This window comes from Xiphias gladius, chromosome 14, assembly GCF_016859285.1.
Source record: "Xiphias gladius isolate SHS-SW01 ecotype Sanya breed wild chromosome 14, ASM1685928v1, whole genome shotgun sequence".
Lineage (NCBI taxonomy): Eukaryota > Metazoa > Chordata > Actinopteri > Istiophoriformes > Xiphiidae > Xiphias > Xiphias gladius.
In genome coordinates this window covers 25,193,869-25,206,295 of record NC_053413.1, presented here as the reverse complement: position 1 = coordinate 25,206,295, position 12,427 = coordinate 25,193,869, and the positions used below count along the sequence as shown (strand labels likewise).

Here is a 12,427-nt window from a genome sequence, read left to right as displayed (position 1 = left end):
AGCCAAAACTACAAAAATAAGACTCAAGAATAATATTTGAATGTCAAGGTTTTAAAAAAGAATTATGGGTGACTGCCATCTAACCAGCTCTGGTTCCAGTCACTAAATCCCTGCCAGTATGGTGCAGTTCTGTAGCCTGAGCTGACCTTGGACCTCTCTGCAGAAAGAGGGTAACAGATATAATTTCCCTTTTGAGAATCTACTGAATATCCTGTAAACAAACACTTCCTGGTCGACCGTGGAGTGGGAGGACTACAGGAGAAAGAAAAACAAAAAACACATATGGATCCAATAAATTCTTTTTATCGATTTTCCAATAAAAAATACATTCATACAGAAACTATTTTACAAAACAATTTCAAATGAAAAAATCTTGTTATAACATAAAACAAACAAAAATAGAGCCTCATATTTCATTTCCATGTTTATCCAATAAAGATTCTCTAGCTAAAGATAGGGCGTCTTCGCAGGTCTTTGAAAAGTTCAGAAAGAAATCACATGGCAAATTAAAAAAACGTAATACTTAGCAGGCACCAGAATGCAAAATTAGAACAATTCAAGTGTCCAGAACAATTCGCGTCTGAAAAGTAGTTTTTTTTTGTTTTTTTTTGTTTTTTCTTTTCTTGAAAGATGATAGGCCACAGGTGTAGGCGCTATTTATGCCTTTCTAAAATGTACATTTGCTCTACCTTTCTCCAGTCAGATCAAAATCAAGGACGTTACAGAAGCAAATGAAGGAGAATGGAGTGTGTCTATTTTACAGTAATTCTTCAGCCTCTTGTCTTAGTTGGTTCATGTTGAGAAACAACACACTGCACTTGTTTTTGGTCCCATACCCTTTCAAAATAGAAGCTTCCATACAAAATTCTCTTAAGTTTACAATGTACACAATCTTTGTATTTTTTGACACTTCTTAGTGTAAAAAGAAACATTGGCCAACTGATTTTCTTTAATGTTGCTTAAGGTTCACCTGTACAGTTGTTGAGTTTCCACGAGGCTACCTGTGATGTTGACAGTGACCGATGCCACGTTTTATGACCGCTTTAAAATCGGCCAAACCCTTAAAGCAGACAAGTTCTTTTTTCCACGCTTCCACGCGTGTTACTTTTTGACAAAACATTGACATTGTGGCTCCAAAAAGGTTTCAAGAAATAGGGAAAATGGTGACGGAGCTTATCCAATTGTGAACCGAAGGGATTTCAATACATCTGAGAGAGCAGAGAATTCTATCAACCCACAGAGGAGTGTGTTGAAGTCATGTAACTGAAGTTAAAACATGCATATAGTGAAGTTGGTACAGACATACATCTGGTCCTAGTCTCTTCTCAGTTCACCTGCAGGAAAAAGACAGAAACCTCTAGACCTGCAACACAGCTCGGCTGAACCTGTTAGACCGGTTTTGGTACCGTTTAGTCAGATCGTGGGTTGTGTAAACCAGGACTGAGTAAATATACAGGCTCAGCCTGAGGGTGAGACTTACCAAAACATACAACATCAAAACAGACTCGTGATTGAGCATGTTGTCATTACTCTAAAGGACACCTTTTTTTTTTTTTTTTTTTTTTTTTTTTAAGACTGTAAGCCTCTGACACATCAACTGATATAAATGGCCCAAATGTAAATGTTTTCCTTGCAGTAAATCTTAATTTGTCACGACCTTGCTGGCTGAGCATGCCACATTTCATGAGAACATGTTTCCAAGACTCTGTACCTTTTGACAGCAAGTTACAGTCCATATGACGTGCATCCACACCATCTTATTCTACATTACTACATAGTAGTAAACCAGTACAAAACTGTTTTGCTTTTCCGAGTGCTCCGCAATTCTTTTCTCAGGCCTGGGTCATTTTGGAGAATATGATGTAGTTCTGATATAGTTATGATATATTCAGCAAAGAAAGCACAGAAATATAAAAATGGCAGTCATTACGAAGCTGATATATAGTTATTTTTTTATTATTCAGGAGTTTAGAGGAGTTTGTCCCGAGACAAAAGGGCAAAGGTGTGACTGTATGGATCAGAGCCTTTATAAAGCTATTCAATAACGCACTACTATGCATTCACAACCCCCGTTTGGTGTTTGTGTGTGTGAGAGAGAGAGTGATCTATTTAACAGGACAAGGCCACTTACATAAGGCATCAGTAAGGTCAACAGTGCATTTACAGATAGAAAAAAAGGGAAAAGCCAAAGTGAAGAAAAAGAAACAAAAATCCCACGGTCAAGACAGTTGCCAAGCAATAGTGGTATCCCCAAATTATCAATAAAATTAAAAAAAAATGACTGCCTTATGTGTTTTGTACAATACTATGATAGCATAATATGAAGGTAGCTGCTCTTGAATGGAATTTTGTTGTCCTATTAGCAAACAGGTGAGCAACACATCCCCAGATCCCATGCAACTTCTGTTATTACGGTGATAACTGTTTGTGTACAACCATTGTTTTTTTTTCTTTTTTTCTTTTAAGATACAGAGCTTACACAATGGACAACAAAATGAGCTTTATAGCGTGTATGGTTTGAGACAGGCTACGTAATACATTGCACATTTAATAGCTGCACTAAACAAAACGACCTCCCACGTTTGAATAGGGAGCTGTAGTTCCACCTCCGGGCACAAAGGGGGCGCTCTCTAGCAAATCAGCTCCACCAAACAGCCCCCTACTCCTCTCCACAGCCAACAGACTCAAACAGCACAGACAGAACCTTTTTTTTTTTTTTTGCTTGCATTCATTCTCAGAGAGACAACAGATATCCCCCCCCAAAAAACCTCCCTCGCACAACCTCACCCCCTCCATGTCATTCATTCATTCGCGCTCCACAATGCAAGCTCCATCTGCTCCATAAAGCCAGCACAGGCATCCAGTCGCAGGCACTCACAGTCCCCATGCGCACAGGCAAACACACTGTCATTGGAGGAACGGCACCCCCACAGGAGTCCCATAATCCTCCAGGAAAAAAGCATCGAACACCATACAGAAGAGTCTCTTCCCGTCTTCTCCAGCCCAGATTTTTCCTGTTTTTTAAATTTTTTTCAAGTCTCTCCCCACCCTCCCGCTCCTCTGTAAAAGCCTTTCAAGAGCAATCTCCACAGCGAGTTGTTGGAGGCACTAAGTATGGTGCAAATAATAGCCTGCGTTGCTTCATGTTTTTCCACTGCCTGGAACACGGCGGAGCACACCGGCCTCGCTGATCCCTCACAGGTCGGGACAATCAACCAGAATCGTCCCCCAGAGCTCTCAACAAGGAGGACATCTTAGATGTGCCTCTTCATGTGCAGTGCCAGGTGGTCAGAACGGGAGAAACACCTGAGAAAGCAAAACAGAGAAAACATTCAGCCGCTGGACTGAAAAGCTTGGGAATTTTCATACAGCTCTTTTCTCATGCCCAGATATACGTTTACATTTGCTGTTCTAAACCCCTCACTGCCTGGTTTCTCTTTGCTGGAATAAAAATCCTCTCATGTTGAAGAAGAGTTTGGTTTTGCATGTCCAGTCATGATATAAACTGAAGAACAGCGGGGTAGTTCGCGCGTGCAATGTTAGCCGACTAGGTTGCGCAGACTAATCAACAGTGCTGCCAAAGTCGACAGAATCCGTCAGTCAACGGGAAAATGTTGTGCAGCACAGTAAATGAGGTTATTATAACATAAACTGCATTAACGTGAACGTGGTATTGGGTTCAGGGACAATACCCATGCTTAGCTCTCATCCAGTTTTCTTTCCCAACCCATATGGGTTCGTCCAACGCCATTTTCTGTCCTAAAGCCACAATGGCTCATTGAGCTGTGCCCACTCCTCATCACAACACCTTATGGCTTCCACCCATCAACGATGCCCATTCGACCCTTTGCTCGTCCCCGTTGTGCTCAACTCTCCTTTCATCTAACCGCTTGATCGCAACGCCATCCCATCAGTCCATACTTGACCCTCATTCAACCCGACCTAATGTGTCATTTTGATGAAGTAATTTGCACAAATAAGTGGCATGGTCTTTGTTAGTGAAAGAGTGCTTAGCACCAAAGGTAAAGAGAAGGGGATTACAACTGCACTGTTGTGTCTGGGAGTTATTTTGGAAATCCTTTGAAGGAGGCATGAAATCAAACAATAACTCACGCCACTTTGTTCGAGAGACATTGTTTTGCCACCGAAAAGCAGACAATTCATCGAGTCTTGGCACGACGACATGGGACTCTTGACTGCCTTGGCTGCTTATAATATTGACAATCCAAAAAATACCGACTTTTTCTATTTTTTTACTCCCTCAAGGTCACTCTGCTTATGTGTCAGCCATCATGAACATCTGCTGACCTTCCGGCGCTCTCACCTGTCGCAGTGACTGCATTTGAATGGCTTTGCTCCAGTGTGCTTCCTGAAGTGTCTGGTGAGCTCATCGCTTCTTGCAAAGCGCCACTCGCAGCCCTCCCATGAACACCTGTAGGGCTTCTCACCTGCAGAAATCACAACGGTTTCACAAGTTTAATAGTGTTCAGAGGATGAACAGGAAGCGTGTTGTCTATCAGAGAGTTCGTAAAGATTTCAAAATCCTAGAAGGCTGAAAGATTTTCTTTATACGCTTAGCTACTTTTTGTCCTTGACAAATTGGTTTCTGCAGGTTTTGTGAAGAGTTCACCTCTAAGTACTTCTAAAATACATTGCAGCCAGTCCATACACATGATAAAGTTCTGTCAAATAACCTCTCTTAGCTACTGAATCTTAACTCTTTGCGTCACTGTAATTATTTGCCCTACGACAAGTGCCATATTTGTAGCGATTTTGAGCTTTCAGTTAAAGCGCCATAATATCTGGCATTTTAAAATACAACTTTGCAGGTATGTAGCCGATACTTACAGGCCTTACAGTCCGACAGGTATTACAGTGTGGATGGAATCCACATTGTAATACCTATGTGGATCCTGAGCATGTGCTGAGCAGATTGGACCGGCTACTGCGCGTTCAAGAGAAAAAAAAACAATCTTGTGCCTGGTGGGTTTTGAGAGCCGTGGTGTGCAGCTTTAAGGAGCTGCTTGAGCAGACGGCTTATGTAATGGGGAAGAGCTGCAGGAAAAAATAGAGACCATTCCTAATGGTCCTAAAGGCCATAAACCATGTGGCTAACATGGTCAGTGAAGGATGCTAGGAATGTGACTTCCTCTGCTAATGGGCGACACAGCTGTACACAGCCTGGCCGAGGTCAAAGGTGACGAGGTAAGTGGCTCACATTTGAACCCTGGCCAAATTACCGCAAATGTCAGATTCCCATAATTTCTTTCATTTTTTCTTTTTCCCCCCCTTCGTTTCTGAGTCGTTTCCCAGGGTGAAACCTGAGATCTGTTGATGTGTTTTCAGGATCCACATCATCTGGGTTCTGCTCGGCCACAAAAGAACATCCCTCCCCCTCCTGTTTCTCGCTCTCTCTGTCTCCCTTCCCCCTGCATGAAGTCATGTTCCTCTGTGTGAATTAGGTCACAGTTGAGGGCATTCCTCCTGACAAACAATTCAAAGTATGCGGGAGCGTTTTCGGCACTTTCAGTTATAAAAATCAACATCTAAGTTTCTTTTATTTCCGCTTCTGAAAGGTTTTCACTCTTCAGATGAGTTTTTCTTTGCAAAAACTTTTTTCAAAACATGAAGTCATAACTGTCATGGCAGTACCGACCCCCCCATCCCGTGAGGTTGCAATCGTGACATGACCATTTGCATGGCTGCGATGAAAGCATCTTGGTGTCAAGCAGCTTTACCTGTGTGCGTGCGCTGGTGTGCTTTGAGGTGCGAGCTCTTGGTGTACACCTTCCTGCATCCGTTGAAGTGACACCTGTGCACCCGCCTCCTCCCGTCGGGTGACGCCTCCCCGCTGGTCAGCCCCGACCTCTCCAGGGTCCTCTCCATGCCCCCAGTCCTTACTTTCCCAGGTGAGTGAAGCACAGTCTGTATCCCATTCCACACCTGGGCTACAGAGCCCTCCTTTCCCAGCTCAGGTGAGGATGGTGGTGTGCTGATGATGGCGGAGCCCAGGTCTTCGCCACCGTCGCCCAGAATGTCAGTCAAAGAGCCGGAGGAGAAGTCGAGGGTAGGGGAGAGCTCCTCGGAGCTGTCAGAGGCCTCACTGCTGGCGTCAGAGTTGAAGCCGCCGGCGTCGACGTGCTGGTTGTCCTGATTGTCTTCCTCCTCCTTGATGTGGGGGATCTTTGGGTCTGGGTCGTTCGACTTGTCTCCGCAGGCGAGCATCAGCTTGCTCCACAGGTCCTCCTGGCTCTCAAATTTGAGGTCCGTGGCTGAGACATAGGGCTCGCTCTGGAGGTACCTCTCCAGCTCGAGGCATGTCTGTGTGGAGGGAAGACCAGATAGCAATGAGTTCATGGGTGCACAGAGCCTGAGGCCTTGTAGCACAACGCTTCTCTTCAACTGGAAAGTCCCTAAAACACCAAAACAAATAATTAATTTTTATGGGAAACACAAACTCTGGTGTTCTTCTCTACGCTGTGTTTATTCTTAGCAGCAGCAGCAGCAGCAGCGGGGGGGGGGGGAAATGCTGTGACAACAACAACCACCGGCTCTGCTTCCTTCCTGTCTGCATGAACGAGGCAAGACACAATGTCCTATGCAGAGGATAGTCAAGTACGTTCGGAGGGTGCCCTCTGAGGCCCTATCAGGGAAGACCACGAGCACCGCATTTCCTTAAGAGAGCACGCGAGAGCCAGGTGCTCTTTCCCGCGAACGCACGCACGGTTGCGTGTGTGTGTGTGTGTGTGTGTGTGTGTGCGCGTTTAGGTGTGTGGTAGGGCTGGTCATGAAATTTACATATGCTACAGAGCCCCCCATTGGGTTAGAGAAGTGCTTGTAGATCTTTTAAATCTATCAATTATTCAACATAATGTGGATTTAATAATGCATTCGGAGGCATCGCTAGAAATAACATAGCACACTAGGGACCCAGAGGAGGGAGGTCTGGTTCACGGGGGTCCATAAAAAGCCTGGCATGAATACTGCAAGAGCTGCTGTGGATTGCTGGCTTATTTTCTTTAAAAAAGGAGTAGAGAGAGCAGTTCCTCAGCCCGCTGCAGTCGCTGCGCACGGGCCAGATACGAGGGCCGCTAATGGGCCTGTGCAATTTCCTGATGAAGGAGATCCCAATTTACAGCACTATTTCTATTATGGTAGACTCGAATAAACCGGTGGAAGGCCCAGCTTGGTGTCAGGCGATGAATGTTGTTTTTGGACTTTTTTCGAACTTTTCTTTTTCTAGAGAAAACAGCCGAGAGTTTCGCCTCTTCAGGCCTCCAAATTAAAATCAAAATGAAAATGAGAATTAAAATGAGAGAGGAGGATGCCTCTGGTTGGCTGCTCACAGCTCAGAGGCAAATCCAACACAGGGCATGCCTCCAACATCGCTGGAGACTTTCAGGAGAAATGTGCAGACTCAGAGGTAACCTCCATCATTTTCATAGAAACACTTTATTTAAATAGCAGGAGAAGTGCAAGGCTCAACAACAACATTGCTCAAATCTTGGAGCCACACCATAACGGATTATAATTTCCCTAAAGCACGACGAGGAGTCATGGGCAAATCACAGATCCACTTGAACTCAGGAACAGATGGGTTTTAGTCAACAAAGTACGAGATTATTGGGTATGAAATGGCCAACAGGGCTTCACAGACGCCCTTTATGTCTAAAACAGGAATGTTGTGGGAACATCGTAGTAACTAGGGAATGAGAGAGAATGAATTCAAGGCAAATGTTTCTCGTCAGTAATGCCGGATAAATCCCACGCCAGCTTTAAATGCCTGGGAGGGCGACTTGGCCCGGAGCCCGAGGAGATCTGATAGACGGGGAGACAGAGGAAGGCCGAGACGAATTCATTTCATTTCCCAGCCCGAGCGAGAAGCGACTTTGGCCCTTTCCTCGTCTCCAGTGTTAAACTCCACTGTTCTGTCATCCAGGGGCCGCTCGGTCGAGCCAAATTGGAAAAGAAATCTCTCTCTCTCTCTCTCTCTCTTTCCCTGTCTCTCTGTCTGCCTGTGACTCTCTGGTGTGTTTGTGTGTGTGTGTGACAGAGAGCAAGAGAGGTGGAGAGGGAGCGGAGAGAGGAGAGGAGGAGGAGGAGGAGGAGGAGGAGGAGGAGGAGACACGAGCAAAGACGCACGGCTCGCCATTCAGTCGCTAAATCTGCAACTCAGCGTGCCGATGTGCATCTGCATCCCCCGCGAGCACGGGGCCGAAAATATCCGCAACAATGTTTTCAGCAGCGAACACCAGCACACGCACCACAGATGAAAACACAAATAAAATAATAAAAACAAAAACAAAACGAAACCACAAGTCTCTTCACGAGCCACCACAGAGATATTCTACCGATAAGCTCGGACGTCCAAAATAAAATCCCATCAAGTAAAACAAGGTGCCTGAAAAGTCACTCTTTGGTGCCACGGGCGCGCTACTAGAGCATATGGAAACATTACAGGAATATCGCAGAACGCTGTCATTAAGGGAACTTGCATCACTTCCCCTTCTAAACGCACGCCAGCAGACTTTTCGGCAGAGAAATGGACAGGAACTCTTGCACTGAACTAGACGTGAGGTTTTACACACAACTCTGACATTCGCACGTCCGCGGGCAGCTGTCAGCGCAGAGCAAGTTCCCCGGCATTGCGCACTCCCCCCTCGCGCGCCAGCACGGGGCGACCTGTCAAGCGGTGTATTCGGGCTAGAGGGGGGTCGTTACCTGCTGCCAGTACTCTTCCAGGGACGGCAGAGCCGAAAAGTATCCGGTGTCGTGCACGATTTGGAGCTCCTGGAAGATGCTACACATGGGGATGACATCCATTTCACTCCTGAGATGCAGCCACAAGTAGAAGCGGATTCAAGCTTGTAGGGGGGAGAAACGGAGCCTGCTGCGTTCGGAGAGGAGCTGGAGCCGCGGCTGTATTTGCATGTACAATAGTCAGGAGTCGTGCGCTTCCAGTGGAGGTTTTGAGCGTGTGACGCACGGAGAGCGCACAACACTGAACTCTCTAAAAGTCCGACAGCGCACTGTAAACTTCCCCCCCTCCCCCCTCCCTCTCCTCCCCACCCCCACCCCCCCTCGATTCAAAATTACAGACAAACCCACCCCCATGTGATTACATTACGTTTCGGCGCGACTGCCAATGGGCTCGCAGGAGCGCATCGCCCGCCTACCAGACCACCCCTGGCCAATGCCGAGCCGGAGCCCACTCATCCCGTCCGCCGTGGTTGGTGCGCGGGCCGAAGCGTCTCCGGCTCCCATTGGACCAAGTCGGCGCTATTTTTAGAGCGCTATATAAAGCCGGGCTCCTCTCGCACCAAAACGAGGAAGTCGAGTTTTTCCAGCGACTCGAGTGTTGCGTTCGACTTGTGCGGAACACCGGCGGGAGCAGCGCTGGCTCGCCGGCAGTGACCGCGCGGCTGCGCCTTCGGTCTCCGCAGAGACGCACTCCACTGTGCTGCACCGCATCACACACGCTCCGCCGACGGGCTCCTCTCGCGGTGGCGCAAACGCCGAGCGTAAAGAGGGCACACGCGCGACGTCCCCTCCGGTCCTGCAAAGCGCAAGTCACGGAGACGATGTCGCGAGTCGCCCCTGCAAACTCAGGGGGGGACGGTCAGAGACCTGGTGGGTCTCTGTGCCCCGCGAAATGCCGCTGACAGGCTTCTTCTGTTCACTGCTGCCCGGAGATGCCCGAAAATTATTACGAGTCTCCCTGTGACCATTTAGACAGTTTTAATAAGCTATTAAGTGACAATAGAGTTGCCATAAAGATGATTATCCGCAAAATGCACTACAGGTTATTGTAGAGGCAGCAGCTTGAGGCATGTCATGAGGGACAGCTTTGCCTCTGATGGAGATAGTGTACGTGTGTGTGTGTGTGTGTGTGTGTGTGTGTGTGTGCATGCCTGTGACTGTTACAATCTCAATCACCTGTGGCTGTCTCTCGTTCTACGAAAGAGAGCCTGCTTCTCTCGCAGCAAAGTGTTTTTACGATTCTCGATTATGATCACGAAACCACACTGCGGGGTTGTTTCCTCTACAGGAAGGAAAGAACAAGAAGTCAAATTAAAAAGAAAAGAAGAAAAAAAAAAAAAAAGGAGGGCGGGCTTCCAGTGGCGAGAGTTTGTCATATAGGAGCCCAAACATACTGTATGTCTCACAGCTATAGAATGACATGGTATAAATGCACACTGACACTCTTCCAGAAACGTACCCCCCCCCCAGCTGAAGATTGATAATCATTGCCCTACTGTGATCAGTGTTTCCCCACATCCTTTCCCCCCCTCGAGATCAAAGAAGCATTGAATATTAATCAGAGGTAACAGGCGCACGCGCTGATATAGGAAGAGATTTATGTCTTTATTATGTCGTGAGCATAAAAACTTAATTTGTAAAATGTCGAATCTGCTTTGGGAAAAATCTCCCAGTTCATTATTCCATGGCTTTAAAATACAGAGGAGCCAATCTATAAAAGTGTTACAGTAGGCTTTCATTTAGTTAAGTGAGGGGTAAAGTTCCTACTTCCCTTCGACAAATACTGTTAAACAACACTTTACTTAGTTTGAATTTGTGCTCTCTGTCAGTCCCCCCCCCCCGATTTTCAGTGGAGAATATCTCATTTAATCTCTGTCCATCAGTCAAATCACACTACGACCAATGCTCAGCTATAATTCGGCTCCCCACTGCCTAACATACAGAGCATGTGAGTAAAAACTACATGTCCAGTTGCATAAGATGTGGGATAAAGTTGAAGTCAAGCGGAACAACAGCGGCATTGACGAGTTAAAGGCAGGCGATGTGACAAACAACATATTTGGAACAGAGAGCCATTGTTTGACCCATTGGCCCGGTCGAGCGCCTCCACAACGGAGTCTCTTTTGTTGAGGTCTCAGCTGTGGGCACATTTGCAGCACTCAGCAGTATCACATTTTGTCATGAGTGTATGGAGCTCGGGGACAGGGGAGCACAGGGACCGGGTCTTTGTCGCGGTGCAGATCATAGGTAACGGGAGGGAAGAGTCATGCCTCCCCGCGGCATCCACGATTCATTGTCGAGCCCGTAAAGCAGTCCGGATGGACAATAGAGTATTGATAGCAGAGCACATGCCGCATGTGCGTTCAGTGGTAAATACTTCTCTTTATATGCAACATGTAGGTGGAGAATGCAGCAGGTACATTGAACTGGCCTGCGCATTAATTTTACTGTTAAGTGATGAGGAAATACTGTATTCTCCAAACTCACCCAACTTCCCCTGGAAGATCGTTTGGCTCAACAACTTAGCACAGTTAGGCCAACACATTATATGTGTGGGTATATTCTATGCAGACTGGTAGACGTAACGCTAACGCTTGCGGTGGAGGCATAATGCTGCCGTCGCGTCATCTGAGAGCCGCCGTAGTTGCTGATTACCCACTTGTAAATACGGTGGATATCGTCGTCCAACTTGTAATTACAACCGGTGGAACTCCTGTTTTTCTGAAAACCGATATACCGGTAAACAGTATGTACGTTGCTAGAAAGGCAAAACACAAGCGGGGGCCCCCGGCGTCAGTCAAACTCGGTTGTTGACGGTGAATTTAAAATGAATCGCCACAAGTCACTACCTGGGAGTCTCAGCCCTTTGCTGCATTCGCATAACGATGTGAGCATGTGCGCTTGGCGTGGGGCCAACTCTCAGGCGAAACGGTGGCTTTGGAACGGCAATAAACTTCGTAAAGATGTAGGGAAAAGGGATGAGTTGGAAGTCGTTTTGTTTCGTTTCGTTTCGTTTCTCAAGCTGTCTTGGTAACGTCCCACATTTTTTTTTTTTCTGCAGCTGTGAACAACTGTTCTTTTAAGCGATACGTTGTGGGACAATTACCGCATGTCCATCAGCAGCACAACTCAAGCAGAATCTATACTGACTTTTAGTCAGCTCATGTTAGCTACATTCTAACTAGGGGCAGTTTGTTTTTTTATTTCATATTTATCCGTATTCTGTAAATGTAATGCCCTAAACAACGTCAGATCCAGGCAGTTAACGTTCTCGGCTGACCTCCATTTACCATTACTGCCGTGGCTTTTTCTTCATGTGAGATTCTGTGAAATTCGTGTCGGTATGTTGATTCGCCAGTGCGGCACACTCACCACCTAAAAAGGTGGGACTTTTGTTCTGTCCCCGTGAAAATCAGTGTCGTCAAATCAAAATTCTTGCCCAATTCGCGTTCGTGGTAGAAGAAGTCGTCCGGATTCTGACGCAGAGGTGGTACGAGTCAGGCAACTGTACCGAACCAGTGCAGCTGCCACGAAGCAGTGACTGGTGTTGATGTGCCGCGCATGTGGGATGCTGGTCTGTGACGGGATGAATCCATAGCAACAAAAATAATGAGCATTAACAGCATGCAAATGGGCAGCACTTCTCTGTATCGGTCAGGCCATGTTA

The 12,427-nt window shown here is 46.6% G+C and overlaps 1 protein-coding gene across 1 annotated transcript; it reads right to left on the bottom strand.

Annotated features, from left to right (window-relative positions):
- Window positions 1-353: 353 nt before the first annotated feature.
- LOC120799130 (Krueppel-like factor 6) lies at window positions 354-9,011 on the bottom strand. The gene is made up of 4 exons (XM_040144057.1): window positions 8,722-9,011; window positions 5,739-6,321; window positions 4,325-4,448; window positions 354-3,306 (listed from the first exon to the last, which is right to left on the bottom strand). The coding sequence occupies exons 1-4, from the start codon at window positions 8,821-8,823 to the stop codon at window positions 3,255-3,257; spliced, it is 861 nt and encodes a 286-aa protein (XP_039999991.1). The 5' UTR covers window positions 8,824-9,011; the 3' UTR covers window positions 354-3,254.
- Between the last annotated feature and the right edge of the window lie 3,416 nt (window positions 9,012-12,427).

What these genes read in the sequence shown, in the direction of transcription:
- LOC120799130 (XM_040144057.1), bottom strand. Translation starts at nt 8,823, where the DNA reads ATGGATGTCATCCCCATGTGTAGCATCTTCCAGGAGCTCCAAATCGTG. An exon ending in TGGAAGAGTACTGGCAGCAG is followed by an intron (nt 6,322 to 8,721) that starts GTAACGACCCCC and finishes CCCTCCACACAG; the next exon opens with ACATGCCTCGAGCTGGAGAG. An exon ending in ACACCAGCGCACGCACACAG is followed by an intron (nt 4,449 to 5,738) that starts GTAAAGCTGCTT and finishes TGATTTCTGCAG; the next exon opens with GTGAGAAGCCCTACAGGTGT.